This window comes from Hevea brasiliensis, chromosome 13, assembly GCF_030052815.1.
Source record: "Hevea brasiliensis isolate MT/VB/25A 57/8 chromosome 13, ASM3005281v1, whole genome shotgun sequence".
NCBI lineage: Eukaryota > Viridiplantae > Streptophyta > Magnoliopsida > Malpighiales > Euphorbiaceae > Hevea > Hevea brasiliensis.
The window spans coordinates 1,934,642-1,955,192 of NC_079505.1; the positions used below are offsets into that span (position 1 = coordinate 1,934,642).

The 20,551-nt window shown below is 29.5% G+C and overlaps 1 protein-coding gene and 1 long non-coding RNA gene across 2 annotated transcripts; one reads left to right on the top strand and one right to left on the bottom strand.

Moving 5' to 3' along the window:
* Nucleotides 1-9,630: 9,630 nt before the first annotated feature.
* On the bottom strand, nucleotides 9,631-11,087 carry LOC131172001 (uncharacterized). Its single transcript, XM_058132945.1, has 3 exons — nucleotides 10,905-11,087; nucleotides 10,462-10,815; nucleotides 9,631-9,984 (listed from the first exon to the last, which is right to left on the bottom strand). Exons 1-3 carry the CDS (start codon nucleotides 11,085-11,087, stop codon nucleotides 9,631-9,633), a joined length of 891 nt encoding a protein of 296 aa, XP_057988928.1.
* Nucleotides 11,088-15,279: 4,192 nt separating this feature from the next.
* Nucleotides 15,280-18,268, top strand: LOC131171765 (uncharacterized). Its single transcript, XR_009142413.1, has 2 exons — nucleotides 15,280-16,474; nucleotides 17,089-18,268. It is a non-coding gene; the product is annotated as an uncharacterized LOC131171765 (long non-coding RNA).
* The last annotated feature ends 2,283 nt before the right edge of the window (nucleotides 18,269-20,551 follow it).

Sequence of the window (20,551 nt, forward strand, 5' to 3'; positions counted from 1 at the left end):
TTTGCAGTGAAGCAATAATGACAGAACAACAGTAGGGGTAGAATGAAAAGTGACAAGTCTGGGTGGTTATAAATCACTAGAAAGTTCAAGGATCAAATTAATGACCATAGATAAGGGTGGAATTAGTGTTGGAAGAATCTATTAGTAAGATAAATCTTTCAGGAATCAACAAAAGTTAAGGGCACAATATAAACGATGATAGATATGAATCATAGGTCGAGTATAAGTAAAATTAATAAATTATAAAATATTATGTCAGGAAGGACAATGGTACGATAAAGGGTTCATGCAGATGATACCTTATAGATGGAGCATAATTGTGCTAGGAGATGATGAAATTTGAAAGACCAAGAAACATAGGTTAAACAATATTATTATGGATAATCGAGCATAGTTGAATATAAGAGTATTTTTCTTTCTTTTCAAGCTTAGCTTGTGCTTTTGGTTCTAGAAGGTTATATAAGGAACAGAGACTGAGTCAAGGAGACCTAATTATTTGAGAGTTTGGTAGGCACCAATTCACACATTATTTCCTGATGTGAGAATGACAGTAAGTACGTACCTAGTGTTAAGTATGAAAGGACGATCAGAATAGTGACAGGAGTCAAATGGAGTTAGCTACCAATGCTTGCAACTGTTTTAAACTATGAGCTGGAGGAAATACAAATTGTGGATGAGTTTCAATAGATGAAATTATTGCTGATGGGTAATTTAAGGTTGAAGTTTAGAAAGCTACAGGCAGTATATGTGATTATATTAAGGAGAATGAACACATAAAGTATTTTGTTTAGAATTAAGGCATGTCACACATTTTCCACAGCCGTGTTAGTTCAGATGGAACTTATAGTTTCAAGGGCTCCTATCCATCCAGGATGAGCAATTTCCTACTGAGGCTGGTGGGGAATGATAATGTTATGATAATTAAGTTGGAAAAAGGGGATACAAAAAGAATTTTCTATGGTTAATTATAAGTGTTACAAAAGGTGAAGAATGTGCTGGTAAGAGTAAATCGTAAGGTTAGAATTCCCGAAGTAATAGAACTAGTAATCAAGATAAGACTAAGAAATAAAATGAAAGTTAAAGTTGATGATGGGATGGACTTCCTTGAAGGAAAAGGTGTAAGGGTGAAATAGGATTAAGATTAAGGAATAAGTGGAGCAGATTGAAAAGATATCAACAATAGCAGAAATAGGAAAAGGAAGTGTATAAGATCCAGAGGATAGGAAGAAAACTCGATAGAGCTAGTTATAATGATGAGGATAAGGAGGAATAGGTATGCTAGGAACACATTATGAGATGATAGATTAAAGGAGTAGTAGAGCCTCGATCTGAGTGCCAATGTGTCAGAAGTAGGCCACATACTAAGAAGCTATAGGAAGAAGTCTAGATATTTCCATTCCAGAGAAGGAGTGAGAATTGATAAAGTCGCATTAGATTGAGTTGTCAGGGAATATAAACACTTTTGTTATATAAGAGAAGAGACCCAGTTTACTTTCCAATGTTGATAAATGATACACTTGGCCCTTGGAGGAGACTCTACCTGACTAGTTACATAAGATGAATAGAGGTTGGTCTAAGTACCTTAGTAATGACACAAAAGAGATTAAAAATTTGAAGTATCATGGGAGTGAGAAGATTTATAGGTATTGACCACTGAGGTCATAAGAAGAGTGAAGATCTCGAACAAGATGCCTAGATAGGTGCTACAGGAAAGCTACTCATAGGATGCCTTAGGATAAGGAACATAAATCATGTTTTGGGGAAACAGAGATTTTTAAAACAAAGGGATGAGGACTGAAGTCACTAAGAGACACGTTAGGGCGTAATAAAAGTGAGGTAAGCGCCAAAGTTAATTAAAGTTATCAGAGATTAAGTCGAGAGTAATAGAGTTATAATGAATACCTGAGATGTCAGAAGAGTGGTCAGTGAATAGCCAAGAGATAAGAACATCTCTAGAAAGAGATGATGACAAATAGGACACTATAGTAGAATCAGAGAGCGGTAGAATGTCATATATAATATACGAAGAGTTTGAAGAATAAATGTTTTACCAATCTCTGCATAGCTGAAGGAGTAATGATTGCACTTATTCTAATAATCTTCTTTTCCTTATTTCTTTGTTTATTCGAAAATTCGAGAACGAATTTTTCTTAAGGGGAGAAGAATGTAACAACCACAAAAAAAAAAAGTGAAAGTGACTTTGGCGTGTGACAGTGGGTTTCCACTGTCACTGCCAACCTTTTAGAAAAAAAAAAAAAAAATGGGACTCAAAAATCGGGAGGAGGACTCCGCCCCCCCCCCCCATTTTTCCCTTTTCTCCTCTCCTTCCCTCTCTTCTTCTTCTTTCTGTTTCCGGTGACAGGCCGGCGACCTCCCGAGCAGCTCCCCACCTGGCCGGCGACCCTTCGGCGACGGCCAGAACCACCAGAAACTGCGGCAAGAGAGGGAGAAGAGAGAGAAAACGCGCGCACAGTGGGCAGCGGCTTTCCGGCGAGATTTCGGCTTCATCCGACGTCCGATCGAGGCGATTCAGGTGGCATTGGAAAGCTTGTTCCGAGAGCTTTCTTTTGATACCAATTTTGAAGCAAATGGAGGTCGGATGAGTGAGATATGGAGGAGAGAATTTTCGGGTTTTTTAAGCTTTTTCGTCAGATCTACGACGATCCAACCGTTGGATCGACGATCCGAGACCACCTATGGACTGAGGAAGAGGAGAGGAATATGGTGGTATGATCAGATCCAGCAAATGTTGCCGGCGACCGGCGGCCGGCCATCGTGCGCGGTGGTTCTGGTGGGCTATGGAGATAATTCAACTTCCAGAGGCTTCCTTATAAATTTTTGGAATTTTTGAGACACAGATAAACTTCGGGTAAGACAATTTTTATTATTTCTCTGTCTGTGGAGCATAAATACAGTGTTTCTTAAACAGGAAAAATTGGAGAAAAATTATAAGAAAAATATATGATGAAAGTAAAATTATTTGGAGATATTCTATAGTGTTTGTTGAATTTTTGAGTGATTGTAGAATATTTTTGAAGAATATAGATGGATTTTAGTTAGATTTTTAGCATGTGGGCATATAAGATTATTTGAAATTAAGATATTTAAATTTTATATAATTGGTTGAAGCTTGAGGATAGAGGTTTAAATATGTGAATATTGAATTGGGTTGAATTAAGAATATGTTAGCTGTTGGAAACTTATGGAATTGAGTAAAATTCTTGAATAAAATATTCATGGATGATTAGAAAATTACAATTCATTTTGCAATAGCCTTATAATATTATTAAGGACTACGGGACAAAATTTTCGAATTTTTAGAGCATGTTTGAGTGGATTTTTACAAAATGTCAATTATAGGGACTAAAACATAATTTTTAAGGTTTTGAGTATTGCTTGGTTTGGAGGGCCCAGGAGGGGCTATATAATGATGATGAGATATGAGTTGAATTTAGAAGTGTTATTTGAGCCTTCTTACAGGTTGGGTAGGTCTCAGGTATAGGAGAAACTCTGCCAGATTTCCGGCATAAATTAGGCTGTCTATTGCCTCTTTAGAGTTTTATTCTAACTTGGTACTAATAAATTTATAATTTAATTATTAGGTGATCGAGGTCAGCTATTTTTCTGCATCCAGTAGCCACAATAGTCATCGGTGTACTGTGAGTAAAATATTAATTTTAATTGTAATTTCGATATTATTATATGTTCAAGCATGCCTATGCATCACTTATATGCATATATTTATGTAGTTAAACTCTAGGCACGATTTATGTTGCATTCATAACTGTTAAAGTGCCATGGATATTATTGTGGTAATTTGGAGCAGTGTGCGTGCGTTGGCGTGCATGTGATGTGGTGTGGACTATGGATAGGACGGGTTGTCACGGCTTGAGATCTTCGCTGGGACCCGATCCTTCGGGGGTAGTCACAGCTTGAGTTCTTCGCTGGGACCCCGATTTGGTTTATTAAGCGAAAGTCCGACTTGAGTTCTTCGCTGGCACCAGGTTGGATTTAAGAGAGCTGTATAGGGGATCAGCTCCCATATATTATGATTGATATTACTGGGTGTGTGAGTGCTCCAAATTATCTTTTTACTGTTATGATGTGAAATTATTGCTGATTTTGCATTTCACTCTACAGGGTGCATTAATTTTAGATAGTTATAGAGATTATGGTTAAAATTGATATTTTACTCTCTGAGTCGAACGCTCACTCCTGTTCACCATATTTTTCCAGGCTAGAGGAGGAGACATTTTTTCAGAATAACCTGTCCCTTTCCTCTCAGGTTATGAAAAGATTACTTAATTGTATTATTATTCTCCAAATTTGTAATTTAGGACTCCGCATGTACTAGTAATAGTATTAATTCCGTCAGGGACTGCGTGAATTTAAGTTTTTGTATTAATAAATGAAAAATTTTTATGATATTTAAATAGTTTGTAAATGATGTAACAGGGTTGAGCTGGGCTCCCCTAATTTCAGTTTCTAATAATTACTGGGTTAAGTTGGCCCAAAATACAATTATAACAGTTTAATTTAAATTATCTTATATGCATATTGGGCCTAAATTGTGGGCCTAGTCATGGGTTTGAGAACAGTAAGGCTTACTACGGGCCTCGAGGGCTTTATGCTGGCCCAGGTCCTAGTGCCGGTCCGGCCCATAGGTTGGGTCGTGACAATATGACTAATTAATAAAAAAAAATTTAAGCATTTTTTAATTATTTAAAATTTTAATTAATTTTTAAAATTAAAAAATTAGTGTTAATTTTATTCTATTTATAATTTTATTTTATTGGATGGGTATACAAGGGAATAGAAAAAGTAAAATAAATAAATAAATAAAATTACCCTTCCATCTCTCCTCTCCTCTTTTTTTATTTTAGTATAGTACAATAGTATATAATTGTGGAGTCTTCATTTTTGGGTAAAGAGAAACCTCAAGAGTGTGATTCATCAATAAGAGAGATGCTAATCTTCTCTTTATCCAGTGTAGCAATACGGGCGAAGGCCATAAATGCAGTCTAAGTTCAAGAAAATAAACGGACAAAATCCAGCCATAAATTGGACTGTCCAACGGGTAGCCTTAACTCACTTAACTCATAAATCGATAAATCAACAATATGGGGAGCTCAGCTCACTCTCATAATCCTTAAAGCAAATAAATAACGAAATGAGAGCTTAGCTCCCTCATATAGAGAAATGATCATCTCATGCATCCAAGCATATCCACATAAATATGTTTACAACTCCAATAAATTTAGTTATTACAATCCCAGGTAAGATTAATACATCACTAATACATGCGGGTTTCTATAATTTAAAACAAAGAAAATAAAACACAAGTAAGCTTTTTCTGGTAAACCTGCAAGAAATAAAACAGGTTATTCTCAAAAAGTCCACTTGTTACCTAAGAAAAAATAGTTCAATAGGGGTGAGCGTTCGACTCATAGATTAAGATATTGATTTTAAATACAATTTCTATAACTATTTACAACTAATGCATTGCCTAGATATGAAATACAGCATAGTCATATAGTATTAAACAATTCAAGCAATATTCGCATAAAGATAATTGAGAGCATACATACACCTGTGTGTCACATTAATATATATACATATGAGAGTTGATCCCATATACAGCTCTCTTAATTCCAATACCTCCTAGAGAGGTCAATTCAAGCCGGACTTTCTCTTAATAATTTAAGTGCAGGGGTCAGCGAGATTAACTCAAAGCCGTACTCATCCCGACTTATCCACATACAAGGATCGAGTTCCAGTGAATTAAGCTTCAGCTACGACTACCTGTCTTATCCACATCTGCATTCACACCACGTGTACTCCAACACACACACACACTCAGCTCCAAATTACTTTAAGATTACATCCACAACAATTTCATTAATAAAATATGCAACACAAGAGCATGCCTAGCATTCACTCTCTCTCTCTCTCTCTCTCTCTCTCTCTCTCTCTATATCTATCTATCTATCTATCTATCTATATATATATAAGTGAATGCATGAGCATGCCTTAAATATATAATAATATTGAAATTATAAATAAAATTAATATCTACTCATAGAATAATCGGAGATCACTGAGGCGGCTGAGCAGAGAAAGAAGGCTGACTAGGATCACCTAAATAATTATATTCATGAATCTATCAGTATTAAATTAAGTTAAAATAATAATTTAAAGAGTCAAAGACATCCTAAGTTTATGCCGAAAATTCGACAGAATTTTCCCTATACCTAGAACCTATTCAACCTGCAAAGTAACTCAAATAACTCTTTCTAATTCAATGGCCTCAGGGCTACATCACAATATCATCATATTGCCTCTCCTGGGCTCTCCAAACCAACCAAAATTCAAATAACTATACAATTCAGCTATAAAGTTTAAGACTAACATTTTGCAAAAAACAACCAAACTAACCCCAAAAATTCTATAAACATGCCTCGCAGTCCTTAGCAATGCTATTATGCTATTGCAAAAGAAATTATAATTTACTGGCTACCCATGAATATTTTATAAATTTTATTCTAAATTTAGCATTAGACAAAAATGGAAATTTAGAGTTCGGGTTCACTTACATCAATTATGACACCTGAAATGCGTTTGGAGCATCTGAAAATGGCGAGAAGCACTATAATATTAACCCACTTCTGAAGTGGGTCTGACAACCCGCAAGTTCAGCTCAAAAATGCAGTTTTGACCATCGATAAAATTTCCTTGAAACGAGAATACCTACGAGAAGTCCATAACACTAGGAGTTAGAATATTATTTTTATTTAATTAAACAGACTCATTAAAGATCCGAAAAATCACTACTAAGTTCATGGGACTCACCAAAATTTTAATGTCAAAAAAATTTCAAATTAGTGTTATTTCGAAGCTCTTGACGAGTGGAGTGTGCTGGTGGTCTCAAAATCTCAGTGGGGTTCACGGTTTGGAAAAAATTTAGTCCAAAAGTCGAAATTGGCTAAAACTTTCTAAACTTGATTCGCACAAACTGCTCAATGAAAATTGATGAAATAGGTGTCTATGGAAAGCTCTCGATGAGTAGAAGTCGAAGGGGACTAGACTCGGTCCAATCGGTGGCTGGATTGGCCGGAATTGGCCAAGGAAGGTGAAACGGCGTGGTTTGAAGGGGAGAGACTTTGAGGCGATTTTTCGGCCGACTAAAGGACCGGCGCCGATGGGGGAGGGTGGCTGGAGTTGGGCTGGCGTGCAAGGGAGCAAGGTTGGGGGACGGTCGGCAATGGGGAGGGGAGGAGAGAGAAAAAGAAGAGAGAAGAGAGGGGGAGGTGACACACAAGAAAGAAGAGGGAGGGAAAAAGAAGGCCAGTCTGATTCGATCGGTCCAATTTGATTCAGCCAGTTCAATTCAAAGTATTCAAAATTATATTTTTGCTCTACCCTAAGTGCAAAACGAGGTCCAAAAATTTCAAAAAAAATTATAAAAGGCTCAAAAAAATTTTTGGAGTCTAAATATATTTTGAGATTTGTCACATGGTCTTTAAATTAATTTTTAAAAATTATTAAAATTTATTATCTCGAAAAATAAAAATCTAATTTTAAAAACCCAAAAAATTCAAATTAAATACTGTAATATTTAATAAATTAAAATATCATAATTTATACATAAAATAATTATTTAAAAATTAGGGGTGTTACAATATATATATATATATATATATATATATATATATATATATATATTATTTACATAAGATTTATAAATTTAATTTTAATTAGAATTAATTCATATATTAATGTAATAATTAAAAATTTTAGAAATATATCTATAATTAAGAAAAATATAAATTTATTTTATATGAAATATTTTTTTAATTAACTTATAAGAAATTAAATTAAATGAAAATTTGAAAATTATTAATAAAAGAATTCATATGTATGGCTTAATTTCTTTTCTTATTCTTTTACGTAAATTTAAATAATTATATTCAAATAATTATATTCAAATAATTTTACATAAATAATTATAAGATAGAGATAAAAATTTATTAGGATTCATTAAAAATTTATTTATATAAATAAAGCACCTTTCTATTTTTGTAAATAATATAAATCATGAAAATATTTTTATAAAATTTTATTTAAAATTATATTATAATAAAAAATTAATTAAATAGACTTTAAATACAAGTAGGACAAAAAATGTTAGATTTATATAAACTTTAAAATTATATAGACAATTAAATTTTAAGTTCTAAATATTTTAAATTTACATAAACTTTAAAATTAAATTAAATATTAAAAAATATAATTATAAATACTATAAATAATGAAGGGCAATTTGATCAAAGCTAATTTCTCTTCCCCCTCTTCTCACATTATGTATTACATAGATATAGATTAATATATTAAATAATTTTAGTTTTTTTTTTAATTTTAACAAACTTCAAGTTGATAAAAAAAATAAAATGAATAATATATCCAATATTATTATCTTAATTTTATTTTCTCTCTCTCTCTCTCTCTCCCTCTGCTTATACTTTTAATTCATATATTTCTTATTATTTTATTTCAAATTTAAAGAAAAAAATCAAATATTTAAACATAAAATATGAACAAATAATATAACTAAAATAAATGTAATTATAATTTTCAAAATAATAAAGAAATTAAATAAAATAATATTTTTATCAATTTGAGTGTAGCTGCTACAATTGACATAAAAATAAAAAGAATGAGTAATATTAATAATATTGGCAAAAATTTAAATTATTTTTATCAATTAAATAATTCAATTTGGCTAATTACTAAAATTAAAACTAATGTGAAAGTTTAATATTAAACTGATAAAATAAAAAAGTTTGCCTAAAATTGGAAAACTTATAAAGGTTTTGATTTTTTTTTTTTAGTCATTTAACCATGAAATGAATGAGAATTTTAATATTATGATTTTTTAATTATATTTTAATATAAAATCAAAATTTATTTTTATTTCAAACAATTAATCATTTAAATAAAATCTAAATAAATTTTATGAATAATATTTTTAAAAAATTTTAATAAATTTATAAATTATAATATTTTATTGACATAAAAATAAAATTTATTTGAAAATATGACTAATTAATAAAAAAAAATTTAAGCATTTTTTAATTATTTAAAATTTTAATTAATTTTTAAAATTAAAAATTAGTGTTAATTTTATTCTATTTACAATTTTATTTTATTGGATGGGTAAACAAGGGAACAGAAAAAGTAAAATAAATAAATAAATAAAATTACCTTCCATCTCTCCTGTCCTTCTCTTTTTTTATTTTAGTATAGTACAATAGTATATAATTGTGGAGTCATCATTTTTGGGTAAAGAGAAACCTCAAGAGTGTGATTCATCAATAAGAGAGAGATGCTAATCTTCTCTTTATCTAGTGTAGCAATCACGGGCGAAGGCCGAATTTAGAATCAGTGGGGTCAAAAAAATTTTATTTTATTCAGTTTAGAGGGAAAAAATATTGTATATAATAATAAATCATTTATAGAGAAAAAAATAATGATACATATAAAATTTCAATATATAACAATAATTAAGTGGGAAAAATAAAATAATTTTATAAATTATAAATTCTCATTATAATTTTAAACTTATAATTGTTCTCAATGAGTTTTCATTTTTTGGAAGCGTTGCATAATTGCTTTATTATCAATGTTATCAAAGGCATCTTTCTCAACATATGTAATCAAATAATCATTAAACAATTGATCTCCCATCCAATTCTGCAATCGAATTTTCACAGTTTTCATTGTAGAAAATGCCCTTTCAACACTTTCAGTTGCAACATATAATATCAATGCCAATTTCACAAGTAAGTAAACTAGTGGATATGCTAAATTCTTCTTTGTTTGGACAAACTTTTGAGTAAAACCACCAATTCCCTTAATTGTTGAAAACTCATCATTAGAACACACATCAATAATATAAGTCTCAAGTTGATTATCAAGTGCCATAAGCTCCGTTGATGAAAAGTCACATGAATAAAATTAAGCAAGATGAATCAATTTTTCTTTATCAAAAGATGAAAATGAATTATTTGGATTTAAGCATGCCACACAAAGAAGCAATTCGGTATTCATCTCAGTAAAACGACTATTGAGTTCTTGAAGTTGTAAATCTAGGATTGCATAAAATAACTCCACTTGATATGATGTAAATTGGTAACTTGATGAATCTCCCTTTCATTTGAAACATATCATCCATGTTCAAAACAATTATATTGTGTTTCTCACAAATGAACAAACTTCAGCTAACAACTTATCCTATCCTTTATCTCTCATCATTTGTAACATCTGTTTTGATATTTTAACCAATGTCTCGGTATTAACAATGTCTTGCTCATTTCTTTACAAAGCTTTTGATAATTCATCTATAATTTCTAACTTACCTTTTATTAAATGTAAGCTAAATATAAAATCAAAAGATTGTATTACTTCTAATAGACCATATGCTTCTGCCCTTTGCTCTGAACTTGTATCATCCTTAACAATACTATTAAGTATCTCTACCACAGATGACGACATGTTGATCAAATTTAGAATTGTACCATAATGTGAACCCCAATGTGCATCTGTTGCTCTTTTAAGACTAGTTTCTTGATTTAATCTACGATAACTTATCGTTTCACCAGTTTTTAATGCCTTAGAAACTTCAGTGGCTTGACTTTCTTGAATAATATCTCGACATTTACATGAGGCTCCTACAACATTCAACAAACTAGCAATCATATTAAAAAGTGATGCAATATGAATATCGCTTTTTGCAACAGCAACAAGGGTTAATTGAAGCTGATGAGTAAAACAATGAGCATATTATGCAGTTTTATTCTCCCTCATAATTAAGCTTTTCAAACCATTGAATTCACCTCTCATGTTACTAGCCCCATCGTAACATCGTAACCTAAGCCTCGTAATATTGCCATGCTTAATCCATGCCTAGCAAACAATGACTCAATTGATGATTTAAGAGACAAAGCACTTGTATCAAAAATATGCACAATTCCAAAGAATCTCTCAACAACACAATCATTTTTGTCAACATAACATAAGATAACAATCATTTGTTTTTTCACAGACACATTACGAGACTCGTCAACTAAAATTGTAAAGAGATCATCACCCAAATAATTAGTAACAGTATTCAAAGTTTCAACAGTAGAGGCATTTGTAATGTCATTTTGAACACCATGTTCTTTCACTTATTTTTATTTTCAATAAGGGAAAATAAATTTATTTTTCTTTCATCTAAATATAAATAAAAAAGGAGAAAAAAAATTCTTATATAATTTTCTTTCTCCTTCCATAAGTTGTCCAAATGAAGTACTAAAGTCCGAGTCTTATAAAAAGAAAAGCTAATAAAAGAAGAATAATTAAAATTATAAGAAAAATAAAATTTTATGAAAAAAAAATATTGTTTTTTTTCATAAATTTTTTTAAAGAAAGGAAATATAATGATTAGGCCATTTGAAAAGCTAATCCCACAGGTCTGTCTCATGTGCCATTTGAAAATTTCAATCCAAGAGTTAAATGAGATTAGCCCCCTCACATCCCAATGAAAACTCACACCTTGTTTTGTTTAATTTTAAAATATTAAATTTTGTGAAATTCAATTAAATTATTTATTTTTTATATTTATTTTAAAAAATTCAATTTTAAGAATTAATTATAATTGAAATATATATATATATATATATATATATATATATTAAAGTTAGTATATAAATAAACTCACAAAATTATATCACTTATTTAAGAAAGAAACTAATTTAAAATTTTATCATTAATATTTACTGATATAAATGGCACTTGACAAAAAATGCCACATATTTAAGTTGATTTTATTTAAAAATACAAAATATTTAGAATTTAAATGGTATAAAATATTTAAAATTTTGTTTTAACTAACTTAACCTTCTTTTAATTATTAGTTACAAAAAATATTTAAAATTTAAAAAATAAAAAGTATTTATTGAAAAAATATGCCATGATTTGTTTATTTAATCATTCAAAAATATTTCTTTCTAATTATTAGTTATATAAAATACTTAAATTTAAAATATTAGATAAAAATTCTAATCAGTTTGAGGGAATTGAGATTTAGAAGATAAAGCGTATATATATATATACACACATTTCTTGAGAATAGGTAGATATATTTAATTATGATTTTGATGTATTTTTATCTCTTCTACTCTACTTATATATAAATATATAAAGTTAAAGTATACAAATAAGTTAAAAAAAATTATGCTACCTGTTTAAGCTGATTTTATTTAAAAATATAAAATATTTAGAATTTAAATAATATAAGATATTTAAATTTTTATTTTAACTAATTTCTTATATTTTTTTAATTATTAGTTATAAAAATATTTAAAAGTTAAAATATAAAAATATTTATTACACAAAAAATATTAGGTGGTTTGTTTATCTAATCATTTAAAAATATTTTATTTTAATTATAAGTTATATAAAATATTTAAATCTAATATATATATATATATATATTCATTAAAAAATTATTTATGAAATTTAAGAATGTATTTTTAAAGCTTATATCAATATATATTTAAATAATTATTCACTAGAAAAATATTTATGAAATTTAAAAATTTATCTTAAAAGAATTGTTATATTTAAAATTTAAAAATTTTAATATTAATTTTAAAAATTAACTGATATATTATCAAATATAAAATTATATTCATTACTATTAGAAAATTTATATATTAATATTTGAAATAAAATCAAATTTTTTATTTAAATATTTTTAAATTTTAATTACTAAAATCTTATTTGATATTAAAAAAATAATTATTAAAAATAATATTTTTTTAATTTAAGTTTCGGTTAGATTAGAAAAAGGGTGAGTTATTTTTAAAAAATTATATTAATATATATAAAAATAATTATTAACTAGAAAATTATTGCACACGTAGAATTGTTTAATTTTGATTTGCTCCGTATGAGCAATGGGCAATTTCTGATTTTATATCAGCTACAAGCATTGGGTAAGTCTAAGTCAAATTTTTTAATAAAGAATTAGGAGAGTGAGAAATTCGAATCTAGATCTACTCTATATATATACATATATTACTGAATCAAGTTAGATTAAGTCCAAGTCAATGAATTTTACTATAATGGTTACAAAGGTAGGATTATTATATATTAAGAAATTTTATTTTATAATTTGACAAAATTAAAAATGTGAAGAATAATAAAATAATATATTATATTACACTAATTAAGTTTTAGTATTAATTATTATAAAATTTTAATAGTCATTAAATTTAATATTTAATTTATATATATATATATAAATAAAATAATTATATATTATAAATTATTTGATGTAACATGTGTTTTAAAAGTTAATATATAAAAAAGAAAAGAATTAATATAGTAATTATTATTTGAAAATAATAAATATTATATAATTTTATAGTTAAAATAATTTAATTTAATTTAAAGAGATTTACGTATAACATAAGAAATAAAAAAGATTAATATAATTCGGTTTAAAATGAACCCATGTACCCCCTCTAATTCAAAGTTTCCTTCCAATGGAACACAAACTAAATCTAAGTCAAACTTAACTGAGTTACTCACACATTAGATATATATAACTTTGAATTAGGGGGTACATGGGTTCATCTCTTTCGGAAGCTCAGTAATATATATATATATATATATATATATATATATATATATATATATATATATATATATATATATATATATATATATATGCAAATGCAGAGCATCTTCGGCATCTGCTTGGCAAGTTAAAATGTGAGTAACTCAATAATATATCCTCTTTTTTTATTTAATTTTTCTTACAATTTCATTTCCCGTTTTAACAAGTTAATCATTTTGCCTCTTCTTCAATATATGTAACTTAACTACCCCTTTTATCTTTTAGTTTAATTTATCTTTTAATAGCTTATTCATTTCTCAGATTGCAATTTCTTTTTATAAATATAAAATTTCTTATTGATTAAAATAAAAATATAAATCAAATTTTTTTGAAATTATTGATTAAATTAGTCCTAACATTTACTTGAAATGATAATTATGTCACTAATCATTTTAATTTTATCAATTATATATAAATAATTTTTTCAATTATTATCAGTTGTAACTAAAATTGAAAAAAACATATGTATATGCTAAAATTAGATTCCCAGTTCCAATATTTATGTAATCCTAGCCGTCCATTCCATTTCTAATAATGTCAGCCCTTTAAGTCTTATATACCTAACCCTAGCCTCATCCACACAGAGTGTTCATCTCGTCCGACTTTCTGCTGATTATCAACGATTGTGGATGTCTTCCCTGCATCCTCATTTTTATATATTTTTTTCCTCCAGCAAGCTCTTGTGGTCCCTTTCGATTTCTTACCCATCTCTAAATTTCTTTGATTTAAAGCCTCTCTATTTTATATTATTTTTATTTATGTAGCTCTTAGTATCTTTTCCATCAGCCACCACTCTCCTCTCATCTGCTTGTCCTTTCTCTCCTTACTGGCCATCGCTCTCCTCTGTGATTTTAGGAGTTCTTATGGCCCCAGTATCAGCAACAATTCTCCTTTCGCATAAACAAGTCACAGGTAGCAGAGAGGTCAACAATTCTCCTCTGTGATTTTTGGGACTTATTTTCTCTTACTAGCCCAGATGGAAGAATCTTTTACATTTAAATCTATTCTGCTTAATGGGTTTTATTAATTTCTTAGGTTTGTAATTGATGATATTGTATTTTGGCATTTAACTAAATACATCAGAGTTGTTTCTTTTTTTAGGCCTTTGCTATAAATACATAAAACTTGTTATTTTTTTATGCGTTTGCTGTAAATCTATGCCTTGTGATGCTTGAACCTTGATGTTGAATGTGATAACTGTGCCGTAAACCTTACTGTTGCTTGCTTCTGTTTTCCTTCGAAAGATACAGACTTTGTTCATCGCTCTTGTTTCATCCCTACATATTTACTCTTTGAACTAACTATTTTTAAATAACCTCCTCCTCCCTCTTCTTTTGTGTGTGTGTGTGTGTCTATATATATATAAAACAGGGCACGCAATGAAATATTATTTACCCTTCAAATATTGGCTTCCCTTGGAAAACATCTGTCTTGAGAAATGAGAAATGAAGATGTTTGTGGTCACTCTATTCAACTATGCAATAGCAATGGCAATTGAACATGAACTCCAAACCCATCTCAACTCAAATTACAAAATATTTGCTGGTAATATTGAACATGAACTCCAAACCCATCTCAACTCAAATTACAAAATATTTGCTAGTAATATTCGTCTCCCGTTGGGTTATCCTTTGATTCATGTTCTCATCTATGGTCTGTTACTTCTGGGTTTATGGTTCTACTTGGTAATACGAGTAGCAGTCAACCCATGTGAAGACCTATGTCTATTAGTAGGCAGAGATTTGCAAAACTTAAAAAGGCTGGCTGAAGATGCAATCCAAAGGCTATTTGGCAGGCAGGAGTGAGTCACCAAATCATTTGTCTAGTTAAGTTTATCATTTTAGTAAATGTGATGTATCTTTACAATTTTAGATATCTCAATAACATGTATAATTTTAGCAATAATTTTAAAGGTTTAAATGTGATAGTTTAGACCATATTAATGTATCTAAGTTGTATAATTAATTTTTGAGTTGTAGAATTTTGTTCATTGAAATTTTGAAATTTATTTATGTGTTTCATGATTGAACATGTTAGAATATTTTTTTATTGCCTTGTTAAATCGCCCACTCCCATTTGTAATTTTTGATGCAAAGAGAGGTTTTGATTTGTGTTATTTGTAGAGGAAGAGATAGGGAGAGGGAGAGAATTGTTTTTTATTAATTTTTTTAACAGCATTAAGTTCAATTTTGAAATATTTTATTACAGTATCTGAGATGTAGAAATAATACAAATACTCATCTGTCTCATCACAGCAAAATACCCATCTCCTTCCTAGTGTGTGTTTGAGATCAGCATTGGCTATTGATTCCATACTCAAAGCTTGTAAATCAAATTGTGTTGATCTTAGTTCCAAGTTTCAGATGGTTTCTTCTAGGCTTAGGACCTCACATTTAAATGGTACTTGGAACTCATATCAAGATCTTTACCATTTGCTACTCCAAGCATTTGATGAGTTGAAGAGGCTTTCAAGAAATTTATTTCAAGCACTAAGGAGGATGCCAATTGGAGGTGGGGAAAACAACATAATGCAGGAACCAAATCATCAATTTTCGTCATCTGTTAAATATTGTTTAGTCTTAGTTATTGCTTATTCATTTATGTTATGTAAGTGACCTTGTTCATATTGCTTACTGCTACTCTGAACAAATTGGTAATTAATTTCTTTGTATTTCTTGCCCAGCACTGTCCATGGATTCAACAAAGTTAAGCTTCTTGTGGTAACTTAAAGCTAGCTTGTTATCAGTTCAGGTATCTTGGGTCTTGGATTGTAGCAGGGTAATTAGCAAAACTGCTTGTGCAGGGTTTATTTCCTCTTGAATCTTAGGTTTGGATCTATTCAGAATCATAGTTGTGTTGTGCAGTAGTTTTTTTGGGTCTCTGGTTTCTGCATCTTGAGTGGGAGCTTCTGCTGCTGTTTATATTTTGGTTTAGTTTGGTTATTTATTTATTTATTTATTAAATTCAACAGGATAAGTAAAATCATGAGAAATATTTTATTTAGCTAAGTACATTAGATTTGTTCTCTTTTTTTTTTAGGCCATTTGCTGTAAATACATCAAATTTGTCATTTTTTTTATGCGTTTGCTGTAACTCTATGCCTTGTGATGCTTGAACTTTGATGTTGAATGTGATAAATGGGCCATGAACCTTGCTGTTGCTTGCTTCTGTATTCCTTAGGAAGAAATAGACTTTGTTCATCGCTTTTGTTTCATCCCAACATATTTACTCTTTGAACTCATTATTTTTAAATAACCTCCTCCTCCCTCTTCTTTTGTGTGTGTGTGTGTGTGTGTGTGTGTGTATAAACCAGGATACGCGATGATTTATCATCTATCCTTAAAATATTGGCTTTTTGAAAACAGCTATCTGGGGAAATGAAGATGTTGGTGGTCACTCTAATCAACTATGCAATAGCAATGGCAATTGAACATGAACTCCAAACATATCCCAACTCAAATTACAAAACATGTGCTAGAAATATTCGTCTCCTATTGGGTTATATGGCAATTGTGCTACTTGCCTTGGTTCATGTTCTCCTCTATGTTGTGTTACTTATGAGTTTGTGGGTCTACTTGCTTACACAAGTAGGACGCCACCCATATCAAGACTTATATCTATTAGTAGGCGAAGATTTGCAACACTTAAAGGAGTTAGCTGAAGATGCAATCCAAAGGCTATTTGGCAGGCAGGAGTGAGCCACCGAATCAATTGTCTAGTTAAGTGTGTTATTCTAGTAAACCTGATTTGTCTTTACAATTTTAGATCTCTCTATAAAATGTTTGATTTTAGCAATCATTTTAATGATTTAAATGTGATAGTTTAGTCCATATTAATGTATCTGAGTTGTAGAAATAATACATAGTTGTAGAATTTTGAAAGGGTCTTCTTTTGAAATTTATATTTGTTTATGTTAGAATATTTGTTTATTGCATTGTTAAATCTCCCTCTCTCATTTGTAATTTATGTGTTGTTTGTAGAGGAAGAGATGGGGAGACGGAGAGAATTTTTTATTAAAATTTTCTTTTAACAGGATTAAGTCCAATTTAAAAAATTTTATTACAGTGTTTGAGTTGTAGAAATAATACAAATACTCATCTCTCTCATCATAGCAAAATACCCATCTCATTCCCAGGATGCTTTTGAGATTAGCATTGGCTATTGAATCTATACTCAAAGCTTGTAAATCAAATTGTGTTGATCTTAGTTGCAAGCTTTAGATGGCTTCTTTTAGGTTCAGGACCTTCATATTTAAATGGGAAGCTTGGAACTCATATCAAGATCTTTACCGTTTGCTACTCCAAGCATTTGATGAGTTGAAGAGGCTTTCAAGAAATGCTTTTCAAGCACTAAGGAGGAGGCCAATTGGAGGTGGGGAAAACAACATAATGCAGGAACCAAATCATCAATCTTCTTCATCTGTCAAATATTGTTTAGTCTTAATTATTGCTTTTTCATTTATGTTACGCAAATGACCTTGTTCATATTGCTTACTGCTACTCTGAACAAATTGGTGATTAATTTCTTTGTATTTATTGCCCAGCACTGTCCATGGATTCAACAAATTTAAGCTTCTTCTTGTAACTTAAAGCTAGCTTGTTATCAGTTCAGATATCTTGGGCCTTGGATTGTAGCAGGGTAATTAGCAAAGCTGCTTGTACAGAGTTTATTTCCTCTTGAATCTTAGGTTTGGATCTATTCAGAATCATAGTTGTGTTGTGCAGTAGTTTTTTTGGGTCTCTGGTTCTGCAGCTTGAGTGGGAGCTTCTGCTGCTGTTTATATATATTGGTTTAGTTTGGTTATGTATTCATATATTTATTTGAAATTCAATGGGGCGACCAGTAATTGATGGATCATATGACATCGGCAGCTTTCTCTTTTTAATAACTCTCAAATAGATTTTGTTTCAGTTTTGCAACAATAGAAAATTACAAAATACAAAGACTGATATTGAATCTGCTGGCAGCAACAACCCACAAGCTTTTAGTTTTTCTAATCTGCTGGCAGCAAAATACAAAGATTGTTAGAATAACCTATTAAAATTTCATCATAACCTTTTAGTTTTTCTAATCTCAATAATTTGTGGTATGAATGAATTTACAAGTTCTGAATATTAATGAAGATTTGATATTTAACAGAGTTGAATAACGAAAAATTGATTCACATGACTAATTTTAATTAATTTAAAATTAAAACTTAGTTATTAGTTACTTGTATTCATAGTTTGAGGTCGGTCTTGAATTTGTCACGCAGTATTAGAGTCCAATTTATTTTCTTAGAGTCATAGAACTCTTCATAATCTCTTAAGCTTTGGAACTCTTCATAGGGCTTGCATTTCAAACAGTGATCAAAGTTACTTGAGCCGCTGTCTATGGACTGTGTCTAGCCTACAAAAAAAGGTTTCGCCATCCAAAGTTGTCTTGAAAATTTGAGAACCAGGGTTACGGTTACAGTCTTTATCAAATCCTTGTTGGGCTCTACCTTATAACAAATTGGTTGATTGAAAAATATTTGAAAAATTATTATTTAATTTTTTTTATTTTAATAAAATTAATTATTACTTTTTTGTATTTGAGGTATAACATAATTAATACTTTTGTCTCTTTATTTTAGAAAGCCAATAGTTTTATCATGTATTTTCAATCCATCAAAATAAATGTCTTTGTGTAAAAATTGCCAGCATGAAATGACCATAGTATTCTTGATTAATTTTAAAAATTCATAAAAAAACTGCCACTCTCTCACCCAATATAGGCATGCATCGCACAATATTCTGTTAAGACATTTCATAAATAATGAGACATGCATTGCACATAAATAATTATGAAGAATAATCCAATTAAAAATTTCAATACAACGCAAGGATCAACAACAAACAAATTGGTCCCCCTCCATCTATAGTTCCTCGCTACCTCCACTTCCTCCTCCCCTCTCCATCTCTTCCTAGTCTGCTCTTGTTTGCCTCCACCAGTTGCTTTGTTTCCCAACTGCCTTTAACCTGCAAGCTACTCCTTAAGAACCAGCCTCATCACTTGTATTTATGGAATTGATTTATTAATTTTCAAATTTTTTATTCGATTTTGATTTGATTTAAAATAAAACTAATTGAATGCATACCCTAATTACATATGTTTAATCTACAGATACAAAAAAATGAATGCAAAAGTGCATTTTGCCCCTTGAATTTGAAATTTATAAATTTAATTTTTTTTATTTGGCTAATAAAAAGAATTTTTATTAAAGTGCCTATAAATTATGACATCATGTAGAACTAATACATTTAATTATAGTGAGATAAATTTGAAATAAGGACTAAAATAATTATTTTAAATCTTTATTTTTAAACTTGCCATGAACATATAAAATTTAGATTAAATTTAAATCTATTTTCATTTATAATATTCAAAAAATATATTTAATATGAATTTAAATATATAGGTCAAATCTCTCTATTCAAATATAACATTAAATTATTTTTAAATTTATGAAATCTTTAAGTTTTAATAAAAACTATATATATAAAAAAATAAAAATAAAATGAAATAAAAAACTCCCTAGTCTCCGTTGACTGCGTTTTTCCTTGGCAATATGGTCTTCCGTAGGCAATGTGGCTTTGGACACGAAATCTCCTGGAAGTTGAATGCACGGTTCCTCCAATATGAGTTGACATTCAAATTACGTGAAAATTATAAAATTACTCTCTATTTTATCAATTTATATCATAAAAATATATATAATAATAAAATATTAAAAATTCACGTCATTTTCACTATTAAAAAAGAAAAAAAATAAATTTATTAGTATAGTTTTTTTTTCTCTATAAATTT

Excerpts from the sequence above, each read along its gene's own strand:
- LOC131172001 (XM_058132945.1), bottom strand. The coding sequence starts at position 11,087 with ATGATTGTTATCTTATGTTATGTTGACAAAAATGATTGTGTTGTTGAG. Across the intron at positions 10,816-10,904 it reads ACGATGTTACGATGGGGCTA|CTTCAATTAACCCTTGTTGC; the intron begins GTAACATGAGAG and ends TTTACTCATCAG. Across the intron at positions 9,985-10,461 it reads AAGCATATGGTCTATTAGAA|CTTATGGCACTTGATAATCA; the intron begins GTAATACAATCT and ends TCATCAACGGAG.